Genomic DNA, 19,894 nt, shown 5'->3' on the forward strand with positions numbered 1-19,894 from the left:
GAGGGACCCTCTTGATCTTGCTCTGAGTGGTAGTTGCTGTGTGGCTCTTCAGTCTCTGGGAACTCCATCTGCTTCTCTCCTTTTTCTGTAAGAGAGGAGCTCGTTTGTGCCTGTTACCAACATGTTTAAAGCACGAAGAGGAAGGCTTTGGCTCAGGGGTGAGCGCCCACTTCAAGTGGGAGAATCCCTGGATCAGTCCCCAGCTCCAGTAACCACAAGCCCCGTCGTGAATAACCATTTTGATGAAAAATGTTCCATGGAGTAAAGCAGAAGTGCTTCCATAATGTTTTGGTCTAATAGGAAGAGACACCTGTCACTCTTACATCACCTGTAACATAAAAAATCAGGTTGTTTCTTCAGGATGCAGCTGACGTGTCGAGGCGGTGGAGAACAGTTGGTGATTTCTCATATTGTACTTGTTTTGATTTGGGGCGCAGCTCGCTTGAGGGATGTTGACATAAAGGAGTTGATCTGAAGGTTCCCTTTGTAGGCAAGGAAAGTAAAGCCCAAGCAGTCTGTTTGTTTTGGAATAAGGATGTGAGAGCTTACAGGGCAGAGGATTCAGGGGAAAAAACCAAAAACACACCAGATTCAACCAGATCCCATTTTCACCTCTGTGAAGAGTTGTCCCCCAGGAAAAGAAAGAAAGAAGAGCAGTTGCCAGTGTAGAAACGGCTCAGTCCATGGGACACTGTCCTGTCACCTGCTTCTCTTCTTTTCCATGGGAAATTTCTACAGGAACCTGGCTCCTGATGGCTCCATTGAAATTGCTTTATGAAGGACTTTAGCACCTGCTTATCAGAACCCAGCTTGACTGTAAGTAGGCAGATGTTCTGAGTGACTAATTCTTTAAAAAAGATTGCGTATTCCTTCTGGTCTTTTCTGCGAAATTGAGTGTACACTCAGAGCAGTTTCAGGATAAGTGACTTCTGGTGAGACCCCTGTCAGGAGGAGCACTGTGTCTATGGTGGGATGCAGCAGTAGCCACTTAGGCAGACTTAGGATGGCAGGGCAGTAGGGTGAGTGTCGGGATCCCCTCTTCTTGCAGACACGGCGCAGGACCCTACCTGGCCTCTGTCTTGTTTGATGTGGGCAACGGGTCTGCCCTCCCGGGTTGCTCAGCAGACACTGTTGCCTCTCACCAGGACGAGACACTGCTCAGTCCTAGAGTGCATAAACATCTCTTCCTTGACAGGGGGATGATTGTGTTTAATGGACTTGTTACAATGGCAACGAGAGTCCTGCAGTAGTGGAGAGTGAAGAGGATAGAGTCCTCCAGTGACAAGGGACGGCCAAGGACAGTGTGGGCCACAGGACCCTGTGAGCAGGGGCCTAGTGGGGAGTGGTATGGGGAGCCTGCGGCAATGCTTCCAGACCCCAGGGGTCTGCTTGGAGATCTATAAGTTCCTCAGTGTTGGAAAATCACCCAATGGAAACTGGACATTTAATAAGGAGGAAGTGAATTTAAAACTCAAGTTTCTTTGCTTTGAGCTAGAATTATATCAAACCTTAGATAATAATTATGTTTATTTCTTTCCAGACATCCTAAATAGTTAGATTGACTCTTAAGTATTTCCTTTAGAGATGGAGTAATTCATGAGAGACAGTATTCATTTGGCAAATGAAATATTTGAAGACACAGGTCAAAACATAAATGAGCAAAGGAACTTTGTTGAAGAGGAAGAACCCCTGGGGTGCTGCAGGAGAGGGGGGCAGGGACAGGTAAATCCCTGGGGTGCTGCAGGTGAGGAGGGGCAGGGAGAGGTAGAGCCCCTGAAGGTGCTGCTCATTTGAGAGGTGCAGGAAAGGAGGTTGCATGGGCAGAAGAGGCACAAGGGACATTAGGAAGTGCACTGGTACCAGGTTGGGGCTCCTGGACAGGAGAGGCAGTGTGGCCTCCCTTGGGTAAGCAGCGGGTTATCAGATCTCAGCTGTAGAACATAGCTGAGGGGAAGAGCTGTGGCAGGAAGGTGTCGGAGCCCCTTGGGGTGCTGTTATCTTGGAGCCCCTTTTCTAGCCCGGGGTGGTGGCCTGAGGCAAGAAGAGGTTTCAGAGCAGCTTTGGAAGTGGATCGTGAGCACAGGGCTGGTGTGTCAGTGTGGGGTAGAGGGCACAGACCCAGTGGACATCCTGTTCAGTGCTGGGAGACAGATGCTCTGCCGTGTAGGAGGAGGTCCTGGTGGAGAAGCAGGTGGAGGAGAAGGTGCTTGGAACTCTGTGGGTTTGGAGAGGAGGCTGTGGGTGTGGACCTGAAGGAAGAGGATGCAGGACAGAAGATGTTAAAGGACAGAAGGTCAGAAGATGCAGGAAGGTGCAGATAGTCAGTCTGCTGAAGGCTGTCCATGGTGAGGCGCTGGCCTGCCACTGCTTCGTGGCTTCTGGGCGCACAGATGTGATGAGGAGGTGGGTGTGACAGAGAGCAGCGGGCTCTCCTGCGGGGAGCTTGGAGGACCCAGAACAGTACTCACTGTGGAACCATCCAAGCAACAAGGTGTGAGGAACAGACATTTTAAAGCAGTTACTGGCTGACGTGCTCCAGGCCATAAATGACTTCTTTCTTCTTCAAGGAAATGGCTCTCCAGGCCAGTCAGGGCCTGCACTGTTACCCTTCTCTTTAAACCCACCTGGGATGTTTGCTGAGATGTGTCCTCCAAGCCCCCTTGTGGGATGGGACCTGTGACCTTAATAGTTTTGAATCAACACTGCAGATTGTTGGTAAGGTCGGGCAGGTGTGAGTTAGACAGGGACAGGGGACGTAGCCGAGTTTTGCCTGGAGAAAGTGGGCAAAGCTGTGGTGTGTGCCCAGGTCTGACTGCAGGCTCTGTCCTCTTCTCCAGTAGTGCCCGGCAGTCCCTTCAATTCTTGAATGAGTGAGCGCTTTTCATCTTCTTTATAAGGTCATCATGGGGAGATGAATGGCCTGTGTTCTCCCTGCTTTTTATCTCTACATTTGTTCTGATGCCATATCTTATTACTGATCTTTCACCCCTGCATTCAACCTAAGTTTTTTTTTTTTTCTTTTTTTTGGTACTAGGGATTGAACTCAACGGCACTCAACCACTGAGCCACATCCCCAGCACTATTTTGTATTTTTTTATTTAGAGACCGGGTCTGCCTCAATTGCTTAATGCCTTACCATTGCTGAGGCTGGCTTTGAACTCTTGATCCTCTTGCCTTCAGCCTCCCAAGCTTCAGGGATTACAGGCGTGTGCTACTGTGCCTGGCCTCTAAGTACTTTTTTTTTTTTTTTAAAGCAGTATCTATTTTATGCTTTTCTCAGTCTATGCCAGTGAGCATCCCCCTTTTGGATGGTGGTTAGGTGGTCTAAATAGTGGCCGGTTGGTACTGTCCTGTGCTGCTGCATCAGCTGCAGCTAAAAGGAATCCCCCTCAGGACACCTGCAGTATGAAGGAGCTAGTTTATAATGCACCCAGGCTCGGGCCATGAAAGAGGGTGAATGGGGCATGTGTGTGTGTGTGTGTGTATGTGTGTGTGTTGGTGGACACCTGACAGCTAGCTAGGGGGTTGCTATTACTCACATGAAGAGGGGTTGAAATAATGAAAGGTGCCCATGCAAATCCAGGAGCGAATAGCAGTTAGGTCAGTGATACACTCGGTTGTTCCTGCCTGTGTTTGTATTTTGAAATATTGCTCAAGTTTGCAATATTGTTATTCTCATATCATTTAAACATAATAGTTTATTAAAATACCTCATTTACTTTAAAAAGCAGAATGGATTGGCCAAAAAGCACAACATTTGACTCAGTTCAGTATACCCTGTGATAGTTTTTTAGTGAAAGAATAGTTAACACATTAAACCAAGTTTTTGTTAAAATATGTTTTTTTATACATATGACATGTGTCTGGGCATATTTTATTGTTTAGTTTCTTTGTTCTGAAGGTGAAGGTAGAGTTAGCAATACTCAAAGACCAGTGTGGGCTGTGTAAGTGGAGTGTCCCAGGCGGTCCGTCCACATGTGGGTTCTCAATCTTAACACAGCCGCGTTCAAGTGCCGGCACCCTCTGTAGGTTTTCACGGGTTGCTGCTGCCTGCACATCATTTCTGTTTCAGTTGAAGATTTTTGTTACTGTCATTGGGCCATTTATTGGCATTAGAGATCTTGAACAGAAAACTGGACGTGTCCATAGCAGGACTGGGAAAGAACCAGCTGGGCTATCACCCTGTGGCCTATCGCTTGTTCAGATTCTGTCCTCAAGCGCGGACCTTCCTGGAAGCCTCCTCCAGCTGCTGCCGGGTTGCTTTACCCAGGAGTGCATGGTGGGAGAGGAGCTGGCTCTCTCCTGCCTGTCATCTGGAAGTGTAAGATTTGTAGCCTGGCAAAGCCTTTATTTTTGCAAACTAGACCAAGAGTTACCATTAGGAAATTTCAAAATGAGAATGAGTGTATAGTTTGGAAATGAATAATTTCGTGGCTTCACTTGGTAGACTGTGTTTTGAAAGATCTCAGGTGGGTTTACACTCCAGATCTGTCTGTCTGTGCTCCTGGTCAGTGGAAGGGAGGGGGTGGTCTCTGTGGTCCCACCAGCAGCAGGGCCATGTGCTTGGGATTTGCATGTTCTTTAGAGCAGACATGTGCCAGCAGGTCTAGAATCCCTGCAGCACTCGCCTGTGACTCAGCAGAGGTTGATGGAGGGCCTGCCCTGGATGGGATGTGTTCCGGGCAGAACCACAGTAATGCGAAGGCCTGAGGGAAAACTATGCCTGCTGTGGTGAAGGAACTCTGGGAGTCTCCCTGCAGAAGCTTCTTGGGCACTTGGAGGGGCAGGTGGTTAGACAGGCATGTCCAGAGCCCAGGGAGAGGCCTGAAGCCAGAGAGAGAGCCAGGTGCTGCCAGCATACAAGGTGTTTAATGCCACGAACTGGATCAGAGCACCAAAAAATATACATGGTAGAGAGTGTTTTATGAGGAAAAAAGATGAGAAGGAACTCAAAAATGAAACCAAGAAAGACTAGCATAGACTTGAGTGTAAAAAAAAAAAAAAATTAGGAGCTGGAAGCCACCAAGGAGTGTGCTTCGTGGAGGGGTGGGGAGCTGGTCCACCTTGCTGGATGGTGAGCTGAGACCTGAGCCTGGCCCCAGGTGCTGTCTACAGGACTCCTGGGGACTACTCCAGGAACTGCTGGACAGGGCAGTCAGACAGAGATCTGGTTCAAAATGGAGGAAGGATGTGGAGATAGTACGAAATGCTCTTCCAAGAGTTTTGATGCAAAGAGCAAGGAATGGGGTGGGAGCCAGAGCAAGAGAGAGTTTTGTTTGTTCTGGTTTCTTTTTTTTTTTTTTTAGTGGGGGGGGCGGTATCAGGGATTGAACTCAGGGACACTTGACCACTGAGCCACATCCTCAGCCCTATTTTATATTTTATTTAGAGACAGGGTCTCATTGAACTGCTAAGTACCTCCCATTGCTGAGGCTGTCTTTGAATTAGCAATCCTCCTGCCTCAGCCTCCTGAGCTGCTGGGATCACAGGTTTGGACACTTCACAGGTCTCTGGTTTCATTTTTCAGCAAGAGGAAGTATTGGCAGGTTTGATGCTGGAGGTGTCCTTGCTTTTGCAGGAGGGCCAGTGCTGTGGTGAAGTGGGGGGCTGATGGAGTGGACCCTACAGCTCACCTGCACATGGGAGGGAAGCTGGAGTCCAGTCTGGTGCTGGTGAACAGGTCCCGTGGTGGGAGGCGTGCTCCAGGCACTGCCTTTTCTTCCTTGGGCAGACTGGTGAGCTCAGAGGAGCTAGGGGCCGAAGTCCAGGAAGGGAAGGCCACGTTAAGCTCCTTCCTGGGGTGGTGAGGGACATGGGAAGGATGTCAGTTTGTGCAGTGTCACCAGCCCTTTTCCAGAGTGGTGGTCGTGAGTGAAGGTGAGCCGTCAGCATGGCCGGCTTTTCCACCTGCCACGGGTCTGTGCAGTGCAGGGAAAGCTGAGGGAGCTGGCCGTAGCTGGGTCTGGGAGAGGCAGTAAGGGCCGTGTGCAGGGGCTGCTCCAGGGGAATGGCACGATGGGGTGAGGGCCATAGACCAGTGGCAGGGAGAGAGCTGGACAGAGGTGTTGGTGCTGGGCGGATGCTTGAGATCTCAGAGGGCAGGGAGGTTGGTGCTGGTAATGCCCTAGTCCAGGTCTGACCACTGCAGTGGCTGAGAGAGGCGAACGGAGGGGTGAGAACCCACAGAGGCTGGTGAGGCCATGACCGAAACCCGGCAGTTGACAGACACTCTGCAGGAATCGGCTGGTGACCCCCGGGGCCCTGCAGGAGTCAGCTGGTGACCCCAGGACCCTGCAGGAGTTGGCTGGTAACCCCCGGACCCCTACAGGAGCAGGCTGGTGCCCTGGGGCTCTGCAGGAATTGGCTGGCGATGTTGGGTCCTTCTGTGACTCCTGGGAGAGGTGATGCTGGAACAGTCTGAGCCCAAGGGCTCCAGAGGGGAGAGGGGGATCACGACATGGAGACACAGCAGTACACACACCTACCTATCGGGACCCAGGGTCAGGGGCCATGGAGAACAGCATGCTCTGCTCCTCTAGGGTATCTGTGTCCTTAGGGAGCGCCTAGTTTCTATGTGAGCAAGATGAGCCAACATTTGGGAGGATAGTTCAGGGGAAGTGCTTTGGGGAGGTGGAGGAGGTGGGAGGAGAGGACAGCAGGAGGTAGTGAGTTCCCCATGGGACTTGGTGTAGAAGGACGGTGACCTAGGCATTGGGGCTTTTCATGCCTGATATAAACAGCTGAAGGGAGTGTAGTGTCAATGGTGGTGGCGGGATGTGGAAGCGGAAAGTGGGCTCCCCTCTTTCTTCTCCCTAGTGGGGGCCTGGGGGGGCCAGGGTTCCTTCAGGTGCAGGGAGTAAGTGCACAGCCTCTTGGACAGTTTTCTGATTTTGTCCTCTTCATTTGAATCCACAGGTCATTAGTGATCATCAGTACTCTAGATGGACGGATTGCCGCTTTGGATGCCGAGAATCATGGTCAAAAGCAGTGGGATTTGGACGTGGGATCCGGCTCCCTGGTCTCATCCAGCCTGAGTAAGCCTGAGGTAGGACACTTCCTTTAAATGTCAACTAGAAACCTTGGTGGTGAGGAGAAGTTGCAGACATCTTTGCCTATAAAGCTTGGCTCTGGGCCCAGCTACCTGGGTCTGAGGCCAGTCTGGGGCTTGCGGTACCCTGTGGGCAGTCACTTAGTTTTCCTTTCTTCAGTTCCCCTCTTGCGAGGGAGTGTGAATCATAGCACCTGGTTCTGAGGGTGATTTCGGCCTTGAGCGAGTAGGTCCCAGAGTGCCTGAGGAACATTACCTGCCCATCAGTGTCGCACGCGACCGTGCAGCCCGACTTCTTGGCTATAGAGCCCTAGGAATAATAAGGCAAATATAAATAAAAAACTTGGGTTTGATAAGTTAGAAATCCACGCTGCAAAATACCATAATTACTATTCTATACATCTTCCCTTAAGCATATGTCCTAATTGTGGACATAATTCATATGGAATTTTCTTGAAATTCAGGACAAAGTTGATTTCTTGCAGAAAGTTTGTACTTAATAGTTCTGAGCTCTACAGTGGTGCAAGGTGGAGCACAGATCCAAAGACACCTTGCCCACAGCTGCTCGGGCACAAGCTCTGACACTCGGTCGAGTGGCCAAGCCCCCCAGCTTAGTGTCCTTGTCAGTGCTGGGGACACTGCCTGCCTTGATGGAGAGGCAAGGGGAGTGTTCTCTATGGAGAGCGAACTCATTTTTCTAGGAGCTGCGTCTCCACGGTCTAAGTCACTTAAGGTAAACCCAGCCTTTGGGTTGTGACTGCTATGTGGCGGCACTTGCCTGTTTCAGAGTGTCCTCCTTCCTCAGCCACTGGAGGCTGCAGGACAGTGCCCACCAGCAGTGAGCTTGGGAGAGGCCAAGAGGAGCCTGAGCCTGACCTGAGTGGTGCTCGTGGAACTTTCTGATGGAGGCTGTCACCAGTCACCCCTCTGTCAGGACAGGCCTCCCTCCACTCCCAGAAAAGCATCCAGACTCTCCTCTGCTGCCCGGGGCGGGGCGGGGCGGGAACTCAGGACAGCAGCACGGTCACATTTCCACGCTGGCTGCGTGCTGAGCCCAGGCCAGGCCTCAAAGTGCCTGCTGCTCGCCAGACAGCGTACTGAGGTGTCTTCTGAGAGCAGCGAGCTTCCATGGTTTTGTGGATCACAGTGCACATAGGAGTGTGGTTATGAATCACTTAAACTGTTAGTTGATATTCAGACTTTTTTGAATGGTATTCAAACAAGGTGCTGCTCCAGCCGAACTTTTCTCTTCTTGCATTCTGCTGGGACTGTGCTTGAGTATGCGTGTTCTGCTTTGTTTTTAAACTAGACATAAAGGATGGTCAGCAGAACGAGAAGATTGTAAGCTGCTTACAGCTGAGGTGATGTTAGTGTGTTGCGGTGGTGCAAAGCATGTGTGCTTGCAGATTGAGAAACATGCACACAGATAAGCTGCATGGTCTGGCAAAGCAGGATGTGAGTGTTGTGATAACTCAAGTGCTGCTAAGTGTGAATCATAAGCAGCCAGTTGTGTCCAAAGGCTTTCTTACAAATGGCAAATGAGCCAGCCTTGTTTGAACTACATCCAACTCCCCAGCCGTCCCTAAAGCTTACCATTTTCTGCGGTTTATCGCGGTTCTCCTGTTGTCAGTGTCCTTGGTCCCTCCTATCCCCAGCCACCACTCCGTGGGTAGAGTGCTCTGAAATGTGGACTGAGGTGTGCCTTACGAGTTGTGCTGGCACCTTGACAGCGATGAGTGAAACGCTCAACAGCCACTCTTCACCCCAGAATCCTAAGAGCACTTTGCATTATCTAGGTTTAAATTTTCTATGTTACAAGAAAAATAAAATAGAAACCCTGGAGGCGTTGACCACCTGTGAGGGCCCAGTGAGTCTGCTGGACTTTACCTGGTCCTGGGAGTGTTTCTCCAGGGCACGTGTCCGGTTTGCAGACCTGCTGGCGGCTCTGGCCTCCTGCCCTGTGTGTGGGTCCCCATACTGCAGTTCCCTCGGAGTCCTCAGGTTGGGTGTTGCTCCCATTTTGTAAAAGTAGAAAGCTGAGACTCCAGGATTATCTGCTCAAAGCCCCGTCAGGAGCTCAGGCCACGCAGCCCAGTGTGGCCCATGCTCTGCCTTCTGGACCCTTTTACACTCTTAAAATTTATCAAGGGCTCCCAAGAGCATTTTTCTCCATGGATTACATCTATCTCTGTTTACAAGATTAAAAATTAAAACAAATCTCCAAAAGGCTTACTAAATTGTTAAATAAATAACAAACCTGTTGCATGATAACATAAATAACATTTTTATTAAGAATAACTATTTTCTAGTACAAAAACAATGAGAAAAGTGGGATTGTTTTAAATTTTTGTAAATCTCTTTAATTTCTGGTGTAACAGAAGCCCAGACTTTTATATCTGCCTCTGTTAGTTATGTTGCATTGTTGTTCTGTGGGAATTACATGAAGGGGAAACTCAGCCCTATGTGTGTGCCATGGCTGGAGAAGAGAGAAGCATTCCAGTAATCTGTCAAATAGGAGTGCAGGTTTTTTTCAGACACTGCCCTGCAACAAGTGGGAGCTTCTTTAAGGGTTAGTTCTACTGTGAATCTAAAACCATGGCAGTGAACATTTTGTGCTCTGTTACATTAACATCCTTCATCTGTCTTGACTTTTACTCATGCATGATTTTCTAACATTTAGAGAATACATATTCACTGAGTTACAGTAGATCTTACAAATGTTGACTATGTTTCCCTACAGGACATCCAAAAAAACCTCAGTATTATTATTACTGCTGATTTCATCAGAAAAATATTTTATTATTATTATTATTATTATTATTGCCATAGTGCTGGGGATTGAGCCCAGGCCTCTTGGATGCTAAACAAGCGTTTGTCGCTGTGCTGCGCACCCAGCCTCCGAGAACCCTGGAGGACTAGAAGCTCTCAGCTGGACACTGGCAGATACACACTTTCCAGTCCTCAAGTTTTCACTTAAAATCTTGAAAATTCTTTAAACTGAGAGTCTACTTAATTCATTTCTGAGAAAGTGTCTGCCATATACCCCTCGCATAACCACAGTTACCTCAGTTGCCTGTTGAATACAAGTGGAGCTCCTGTCCAGCCCTTGCTCTGCCCTGTCCAGCCCCTGCCCAGAGCCTGTGAGCCCTTGCCCCAGCCCCTGCCCAGCCCCAGCCCCTTCCCTGCCCTGTCCAGCCCCAGCCCAGTCCCTGTGAGCCCTTGCCCCAGCCCCTGCCCAGCTCTAGCCCTACCCAGCCCTGTCCCAGCCCTGTCCCAGCCCTGTCCCAGCCCTACCCAGCCCTGCCCCAGCCCAGTCCCAGCCCAGTTCCTGTAAGCACTTGTCCCAGCCCAACCCCAGCTCCAACCCTGCCCTGTTCCAGCCCCAGCCCTGCCCTGCCCTGCCCAGCACAGCCCCAGTACTTCCCAATACAGCCCCAATACTGTCTAGCACAGCCCCAGCCTCTGTCCCAGCCCAGTCCCAGCCCAGTCTCTGTGAGCACTTGCCCCAGCCCCTGCCCAGTCCCAGCCCAGTCCCTGTGAGCCCTTGCCCCAGCCAACCCCAGCCCTGCCCTGTTCCAGCCCCAGCCCCAGCCCCAGCCCTGCCCTGTTCCAGCCCCAGCCCTGACCCTGACCCAGCCTCAGCCCAGTCCCAGTCCCAGTCCCATCCCAGCCCAGCCCTGCCTTGCCCTGCCCTGCCCTGCCCTGCCTAGCCCAGTGCAGCCCGAGCCCTGACCCAGTCTGTGCTCAGGCGCCAGCAGGGGCAGCCAGCACTGCCTTACCGTCAGTGTAGACAGCCACAGCATAAGGAACAGGGGCGTCTCATGAAGCTGTGCGCCCCTCGAGGGGGACCACACTTTGAGAATTGCTGATCCAGCATATGATGGAAATGCCTTGAGAACATCTGTGGGATTGAACGTACCAGCAAGAGAGGAGAGAGTGTCATGAGCATGAGCTGTCTGCTGTTCAGTGAGATGCGTTCTGCACCACAACCAGAAGTCACGCGCACAAGCTGGGACAAGACCACAAAGCAGGATCAAAGTCTGCCACCAGAAGTACCCTGAGCTAGGAGGGATCTGCCACCAGAAGTGCTCTGAGCTGAGAGGGATCTGCCACCTGAAGTGCCCTGAGCTGGGAGCATGGAGAAAGAACACATCTCTAAACACTTCGAGAGCCGTAGTTTACGAAGGGTGCTGACCTCCCTGAGGGTGGGTTCTACTGACTGTACCCTGTGGTTTGGAGGGAAAGGATCATGCAGGAAGGAGGCTCGTTGCAGCTGTGGGAAGAAGGACCTGCATGTGTGTGGGAGACGCAGCAGGTGCCTCCCAGGTGACCACAGAGACCTCAGACGCCTGAATTCACAGGTCAGCTTCTTGTTGCTTTCAGCAGGAGAGGTGTGAAGATGAGCAGGAGCTCCTTATCAGTCTAGAGAGAAGCTGAACCGTGAGGAGTCTGGTCTGGAGTCTGGTCTGCTGGGTAATGCTTACGTGGTTATTGATTGAGGACTTGATTATGGATCACTTGTACGTCTGCTGGAAAAGTTAAAGGCGGCACGGGAGCTCTCTAGGCTGTGTGCCTTCTCAGATTTGGGAGCTTCTGTCCTAGTCTGGATTCCTCCACCGAAGGCTCTGTGAGCTGCGGGACAGCTTCAGTTTCCTCCTTGCTAAAGCAACGGGTTGGACTAACTCTCCAGAGGCTGCTCTGACTTCAGGACTCAGTAGAGCCAAGAACAGGAAACACCGAAATACATGTCCCAGGGGAATTGGGCACTTAGTCTTTTCATACATTTCAGGAATTTTAAAATAAATGAATGAAGCATGACCTTAGGGTGTGTGTCCTTGGCCCTGGCTTGCTGACTCCATCTTTCACTTTGTCTGACCCAGAAGGCGTATGAAAGTTGCATTCTGCTGCTTTAGTGGTGTTTTAGTCCTGTCTATGAAAGTCCCTGGGGAGGGGAGTGACAGTTCTGTTAAGAGCAGGTGTTTTACCTGTGTTAGGAAGCGGGTTGCCTGGGGGCACAGCTCTGGATGGCCGCTTTCTGCTGTTGACTGGGTGTCTACAGACTTCCTCAGGGGATTATCAGTACAGGAGGAGCTCTCACAGGCACATGTGTGAGGGTGGATGACGGCTCCACAGTTCATCCTTGCAGGCTGACACATGTGCCCTGGCTACTAAGCCTGGTCTCTTCTGACATTAATAGCAGCTCAGCATTTTGTGTTTAGTTTTCAGAAGACCTGCTGAGGTGAAATGCTTTATGTTGCACATGCACATGTGCAAAACCACAGTTTTGAGGCATCCTTGGCTGTGGATTCTCCGATTGTCTTAGAATTTTGTTTTACACAGTATTAGCCTAACAGTCTTCCTTTGGGAGGTCTCTGGGTGTCCTTTGGATCACACTTTAAATCTGTGTAGATAAGATCCTTGAACTGTCTACTTCCTTATGTCTTGCAACATGCATATAAATACAAAGACCTTCTTTCCTCTGTTTCGAATGCTTTGTAAAGAATATTGTAATTGCATCTGTGTATATAACTCATACTAAACAAACACCTTTATCATCTCATCATTTAGAGACACCACCTTTGTTCCTGTTTTTTATGCCCCTCTTTCCTCCCTAAAAGAACAAACAGCTCTACTGTGAGCCTATACTTAGTTTGGGGCTTTGTTTTATTTTGGGCATGCTTCTCCCCGGGGCCTTGCCTTTCTGTTTCAGGCAGGTGCAGGGAAAGGCAGGCCAGCTTGAGGGTGGTGCCATTCTCTCTCCCACCCTGCTGTACCTCCCAGGCCTTAGAGCAGGGTGGCTCTGAAGGGGGCACCTTTGTGGTTGCTGACTCCCAGTAGGGGTCCGTTGGCAGACCCTTGGGCTGCTTTACTGAAAGGCCCTTTAAAAGGTCACTTTTAAAGATTCTGTATCTCCTGCTGAAGTTGTCCAAGTCATTCATTCTGCGTTTCTCCATTTGCGCATTAACAGTGCATTTTGTGTCTGGCTGGGTTGTCTGAGATGGTGGTTTATTTGAAGAATGTCAATTATGTAGCAAGCCGATATTTAAATAATTGCTTGGGTTAATTGCTTTTCTTTTAATTATAGACATGAAACAGTGCTTTGATTTAATTTTGTTTTATGAATCCCTTAGCAGGGCTGAGAGCAGTGCTGTGACCTAAACCAACTTATTCCAGAACACACGTTACTAGATGAGAAATTGATTTGACCCCCTGTTTTGGATGCAGTGTCTCGGTGATTGTCCTTTATCTGACTTCACAAATGCGTGTTCATCCAGGCGAAGGCAGAGACCACTGTTAAAATCTGTGTACTCTCGCTGTAGGTGTGTGAGGTTTGCTTGAAAAGCCAGCTTGGGAGTCTCCCTTGAGATCTTCTGTGGGTTGACTAAGGCAAGGAAAGATAATTTAACCCTTCTCACCTCCTTGCTGATTGTTCTCGATTATTGATTCACAGCCTTTGAAGATAACAAGGGCTACATCATTCTGGGCTTTTCCTTCTGTGGTTGCAGTTAGCTGTCTCTTGAGGTGTGTTCTGGGGACCAGCTGTGCAATCTCTGGGCCCCTGCTCTCAGGCACTCCCCCTAGTGGTCAGCCCTGATGCTCCTTCCCTGGGCCTGGGTGGGGTATGGCTCCCAGGGACCTTGACTTTCAGCAGTCTTGCTGGTATTTTCCCTGTCAGAATAATTCTCCTGTTTCCAGGGAAAAAGAAACAGTGTCTCCACAGTGCAACAGTTTGGGGGCATCAGTCATCTTGCTGTCTGTGTGTGTAGCTGGCTCATTGAGTTTGAGAATTACTGAGTTATGTCCGATACAGTGGATCATTTTGAAGAACTGAAATATGCAGAGGAGACGGGAACAATGAGGGCCACCCTCCAAATGCAGCATCTAGAGAGGGCGGTGATCACGGATGAGCGGATGATCGCTTCAGGGCTGCGTGGGTTCTGGTGGGGCTGCAGGTGCCCTGGGCTGGGTGGGTTCTGGTGGGGCTGAGGGTTCCCAGGGCTGGGTGGTTCTGTGGGGCTGAGGGTGCCCTGGGCTGGGTGGGTCTGGTGGGGCTGTGGGTGCCCAGGGCTGGGTGGGTTCTGGTGGGGCTGTGAGTGCCCAGGACCGGGTGGGTTCTGGTGGGGCTGTGGGTGCCCAGGACTCTGTGGGTTCTGTTGAGGCTGCGGGTCTCCAGGGCTGGGTGAGTTCTGTTGGGGTTGCAAGTGCTCAGGGCTGGGTGGTTCTGGTGGGGCTGAGGGTCTCCAGGGCTGGGTGGGTTCTGTTGGGCCTGCAGGTGACCTGGGCTGGGTGGTTCTGGTGGGGCTGAGGGTCTCCAGGGCTGGGTGGGTTCTGTTGGGGCTGCAGATGCCCTGGGCTGGGTGGTTCTGGTGGGGCTGAGGGTCTCCAGGGCTGGATGGCTCTGGTGGGATTTTATGGACTTTCTCACCTTCCTTCAGTTTTTCCTGTTACTTGGTGTGAGTACTTGAAAGGTATTTTTAACTGTAAGTATTTCTATGGCTAGCGATGGCTAAATGGTTTAGAACAGGCACAAGGCTCCCGGAGTCAGCCCTTGATTCATCTGAGTGTCACTGAAGGTCCATAGCAGAAGAGAATGAATTCCTTTCATTTTCACTGTGGCAGAATTGGGAGCACAGGAAAAACCAGGAAGGGTCAGGAGGCCTGTGCACACCTAAGCGGTGAGACCCTCAGTCAGCAATCTGGGGGTCCAGAAGGCATACCTTTTAAAATATCCATGGAGGAGGATCATGGGGCCAGTGAAGTAGTGTGAGCAACTGTGTTGGCCAGCAAAACTGTCGTCGAGCCAGCGAGGTGTGCTGCGCACCTGCGGTAGGTCTTGGTTTCCTGTGTGGCCAATGTCCTCAGCCTCTGTGCAGAGCATCCTGTGGCTCCAGAGGTACTGTCCTGGTAAGGGGAGTTTCCAGGTGACAGGAGGCAGGGGTTGCATGTCCCTAGAGCTCGGGGACACCCCTCGCACCTCCCAGCATTGGTGAGGCCGGGTATTCTTGGTTCCTGGGGTCATCCTGGTATCATCCACTTCCTGTGGTGGCCTATGGAGGCTCCCTGGATTCCAAGCAGGCAGGGGAGTGTGCCCTGGAGCAGCCGTGGTGGTGTCCTCCATCCTCTCCTGACTGTCTGTTCCTTCTGCCTTCACATCAACCCCTGGTGATGCTGTGTCTTGCCACGTTTCCTCCCCATTCTTCTTTTGACCCTCGGGGCTTCTTGGCTTGTCCGTGAACTTGGCTTCTTTGGCGTCGGGACCAGCCAGCATGTCCCTTTGCTCTTTGCTGACCTCACCAGTGTTCCCAGGCTCGGTGCCCACGGGTTGCCCACATTGGGATTCCACAGTGGTGCAGCTATTAGTTGCCGATGTGCTTGTGTACACACAGCTGGCTTCCAGAGCAGAAGGGGAAGTTCCTCATAGGGACATTAGAGCTAATAAATGCAGAAAGAATGACAGAGTTGGAGATAGCATTTTATCTACTCACTTGTTCATCGGTAACTATTAAGGTGGGAGACTTTTTAAAGGAAGGGATGGGGCTGACCCCTTGAGCCTATGGATTGATAGTACATCAGTGGAAGCCAGGCCACCAAATGCTGTACCTCATGGCGTGACACAACAGGGTCACCAGACGTCTCCTGTGGGGCCAGCTTGTGTGGGGCAAGGAGGTGCTGACTGGAGGCAGGGGCGTGTGGCTGCAGGGGGGGTCATGGGCGTGTCCTGGAGGGTGCTTACCTCCCCTCTTTATCTCTGCCTCTTGGCTGCCCTGATCTGGGCAGCTGCCTTCCCCCACACCCTCAGCATGATGGTCTGCCTCAGGCCCAGAGCAAGAGTCAGCTGGTTAAGGACCGACCTCTAGAAACTGTAGGGCAGAATAAGCTCTACACTGTTAGGTATTTTGGTCACAGCAACAGAAAGCGTACTGGTCACATGGTCTCTATTGCAATTAACGAACTCTGCTTCAAACATACTTGTAGATGATATGCACACGATCGTCTGGTTTGTGCCAATAAAACTTTCCTTTCCCAAAAAGTGACTGGGCTGGACCTGGCCCGTGGGCTGCAGCTGCGAACTTCTAGTGTAACAGGAAATACACAACAGCAGCTGTGAAGTGTTCTCGAACAAAACGTTGAACTTACATCAGGCCCAAGTTCACAGTCTCATCACACTTTTTGGGAAATTCGGGGAATAAAGGAACAAGTTAAATGGCATGCAAAATCCTGACTGTGGGACATTTCTCTAGGACAGACGATCTAGCATCTCAACATACGGATGCCTGTAGAAGTGGGGTGAAGGTGTGCCTGTGGGGGCCTGGGGAGTCGGATGTAACAGGTGGAGGTGACGTGGTCGCAGAGCTGAGGAATGTGGGCTCTCACTGCTCCTGGTGGTTGCGTTAGCAGTCGGACCTCTTTGTTTCTTAACTGGGGTTCCTTCTTCCACTTGAAAATCCCAGCTCTGGTTCTGCGCCTGAGCTCAGTGAGCAGCAGTGAGAGCAGCAGGGCCTGCCGTGGTTGTGCCTGGTGCTCCTTAGGCCACCTGGGTTCCTCAGGAGCAGAATTGAATAGCCTTATTGAACTGCTTGGTGGCTGCAAAGACTCCCGGTTGCTGTGCTGCAGGTGCCAGACCTTTTACTCTAAAATTATGGACAGGGAAAAACAAACGGAGAAAACAAACACAAAACAACAAGCATTTATCCTTTTCAAACAGCAAATCCATAATGAGCTTGAGATGCAGAGCAGCGAATCAGAACCCATAGCATCTCGCAGGGACAGGTCTGTGCAGGGGAAGGAGGGCTGGGGAGGGGGAGGAAACGCTCCTGCAGCCCAAGAGGATGACTCATCCTTTGCCTGGTGGTGAGATAATGCCACTGTGAGGATGATGTCATCCCTACCTGAGCAGCATTTGGACACAAGCCCTCTCAGGCTCTCAAGGAAAAACACCATCTGCTTCCTCATGTGCAGCCCAAGGCCTGCAGAGGGCCAGGGCGAGGTCAGCAGCCCAGTGACTCATCAGCAGCCAATTGGTGCTAAGCAGCGCCTTCAAAATGGCCCTTGCAGTCACAGCCCAGAAATGTGACATGACGACTCAGGATTGAGTCATCCTCCTTTTCTGTCGTTTTATGTTTTGCACTTAGTTAATGCTGTTGAGGATTGAACTCCTGAAATAAAGCAATTTTCTCAACATGGTCAATCATATTGAACTTCCTTGTTTGTTTAAACTACATTTTTGGGGGGCCCAGGAATTAAACCTGGGAGCACTTAACCACTGAGCCACATGCCCAGCCCTTTTCTGTTTGTTTTGAGAGAGGGCCTTGCTCAGTTGCTGAGGCTGGCTTTGAACCTGTGACCCTTTGCCTCAGCCTCCCCAGCCACTGGGATTATAGGCGTGCACCACTGCACCCAACTTAAACCACACTCTTAATCAAAGCTGAGGGCTGGGGCTGTGGTTCAGCGGCAGAGCACTCGCCTCACACATGCGAGACCCTGGGTTCGATCCTCAGCACCATTTAAAAATAAATAAATAAAATAAAAATATAATAAATCAAATCTGAGTTTTGTTTTCTTTTGGAGTGCACAGATCATGTTTGTGTGACTTGTGCTTTGCACCTACAAGCCCCATGATCCCTTAGGACCAGCTGCTGCTGTGCAGGAGAGCCATCTCTCTGCTGCTGACCACTAACGCCTGGCCCCATTTGAAGAGTAATAGATGAAAAAATTAAGTTCCCAGAATTGTGGCGAACCTTCAATTTATGGTCTCTGCATTTAATTATGGAGCTCCCACAAGCCTCTTGACCACCTTTATGTGTAACCTCACATCTTGGAAATGGTTCAAACTACAGAAAGCTGCAGAAATGAAAGTGGCAGCACAGAGAACCCTAAGCACCCAGATCTATACCTACCCAACCCCGGTGGTTTGCTTTTTCACTGATGCAAGGGCACTGTGCTTTCTCTCTCTCTCTGGATCTCTCCCTTATGCACGACATTTGAGAGAAGTCAAACATACACCGTGGTGCCAGCTGCACGCCTGTGATCCCAGCTGCTCCAGAGGCTGAGGCAGGAGGATCATAAGTTTGAGGCCAGGGGTGAGGGAGGGAGTGAGAATCAGGCAGCTTCTTCCAGAGCCCAGGGTGGGGACTGGGGACTAGAAGGGAGAGTGGAGCCCCTGAGAGAGGGTGGGGAATGCCTGCTGCTCACCGACCGAGAGGGCTAGCGGGCAGAGGAGCTGTTCCAAGGGTGGTACCGCCCAGCGTGGGTTGGGAGGGGGTGTTGGGGTCTTCATACCACCTCACATTGCCTTTTTCCAAAGTTTGGGGCCTGGATGAGGAGGAAGCAGCTGTGCTGTTGGTTGAAGGAGAGCAGACAACTCTGCTCAGCCAGGCCGGGTGGCCTAGGCAGGTACCAGTGCTCTTGCTCAGGAGGCTCGATGCCCACGGAGCCGCCCTGGGCTCCCGGAACCCAGCAGGACACCCCCTGCTTGGCCCAGGTGACCACCCTTCCCACCTGGCCTTGGCCTGCTCTGCCTCTGTCCCACCCAGCTGTTCATGACAGGTTGGCCGCCTCAAGACCTTGGGAAGCCCTTCCAGGTCCAGCATGGTGGTCAGCCGGCAACCCTCCCCCCACTCTCTGCCAGTTGCCACCACCTCAGCACCATGGACCCCAAGCACTCTGGATGGCCCCCCATGTCATCCAGGCCCCTTTTGCCCATGGCACTTCATTCCCCCACGTGGTGATCTGCTTACCTACTGGGCAGTTGTCTCTCAATGGGAGTCCCTTTGGCTTCTCTGAAGGATGGGCTGCTGGTCTGGCCTGCTTGTCCCTCCTGACCTCCAGACTGCCCTGTGCGTGGGGCCTCCGTGCACCTGTCTGAAGGGGAAGGACCCCTGAGCAAGGAGCGCTGCAGTCAGGATGCTTAGGGACCACGCCCTGGCTGGGTCAGCCCTGTGTTCTCTGCACTGAGTCTGTGACAGCAGCTGGCCTAGGTAAAGCAGGCCTGGAAAGTATTGCCTGTCACCCACGTAGGCAAACACGCTGCCCTCTGCCGTGTGGCCCTGTGCCTCAGGGCTCCCCAGGCTTGCTCGGCTATTCCTCACCACAGAAGGTCTGAGAAAGGCCAGTCCTGAGGGCTGTGGTGTGCACACCCTGGGAGCGCTTGGCAGGTCTTCACAGTCACCCTGAGCTGATGGGATGACTGCTCCCTATGCTGCTCAGGAGCTTGGGTGCTGCTCTTCCTTCAAGTTAAAGCCTGCTGGGCACGCTGTAACCCTAGCACCTTGGCAGGCTGAGGCAGGAGGATGGCAAGTTAGAGGCCAACTCGGGCAACTTAGCAAGGCCCTGCCTCCTAGTGAAAGGGGCTGAAGGTGTGGCTCAGTGGTAGAGCACTTGCCTGGTGGGCCCTGAGTTCTCCCCAGCACTGGAAAAGATAAAAAATAAAAGTCGACGACCTTTTTAAAAGCCAGCTTCTGTTTTAGGTGTTTGGGAACAAGGTGATCATCCCTTCCCTGGACGGGGACCTCTTCCAGTGGGACCGGGACCGGGAGAGCATGGAGACGGTTCCCTTCACGGTCGAGTCTCTCCTCGAAGCTTCTTATAAATTTGGAGACGATGTTGTTTTGGTTGGAGGAAAATCGCTCACGACATATGGCCTCAGTGCCTACAGTGGGAAGGTGAGTGGCCACGTGTTCTGGAGACACAAAGTCAACATGCTTCTCTAGGCCTGGGCCTCTTCACCGTTGTAGTTATGCTAGTAGGGGTTTCATAGCTGGTCTCTCTTCCAGCTTTAGAGTGATCATTTTACTCAAAATATTAAAATCATTCACCTGATTGGATTTCTTTTGTTTCCATCTTCAA

At 51.3% G+C, this 19,894-nt stretch overlaps 1 protein-coding gene across 2 annotated transcripts in view; it reads left to right on the forward strand.

Annotated features, from left to right (window-relative positions):
• Window positions 1-19,894, forward strand: part of Eif2ak3 (eukaryotic translation initiation factor 2 alpha kinase 3) — a 51,619-nt gene that overhangs the window by 4,765 nt on the left and 26,960 nt on the right. The window contains exons 1-3 of one of the 2 annotated variants that reach the window (XM_040270665.2): window positions 798-816; window positions 6,916-7,045; window positions 19,516-19,710. In XM_040270665.2, the coding sequence (XP_040126599.1) occupies window positions 19,588-19,710 (123 nt within the window). In that variant the 5' untranslated portion in view covers window positions 798-816; window positions 6,916-7,045; window positions 19,516-19,587. Of the gene's footprint in view, window positions 1-797; window positions 817-6,915; window positions 7,046-19,515; window positions 19,711-19,894 lie in introns of those variants that run through there. The other variant, XM_078027917.1, reaches the window with a different exon arrangement.

Source organism: Ictidomys tridecemlineatus, chromosome 12 (assembly GCF_052094955.1).
Source record: "Ictidomys tridecemlineatus isolate mIctTri1 chromosome 12, mIctTri1.hap1, whole genome shotgun sequence".
Lineage (NCBI taxonomy): Eukaryota > Metazoa > Chordata > Mammalia > Rodentia > Sciuridae > Ictidomys > Ictidomys tridecemlineatus.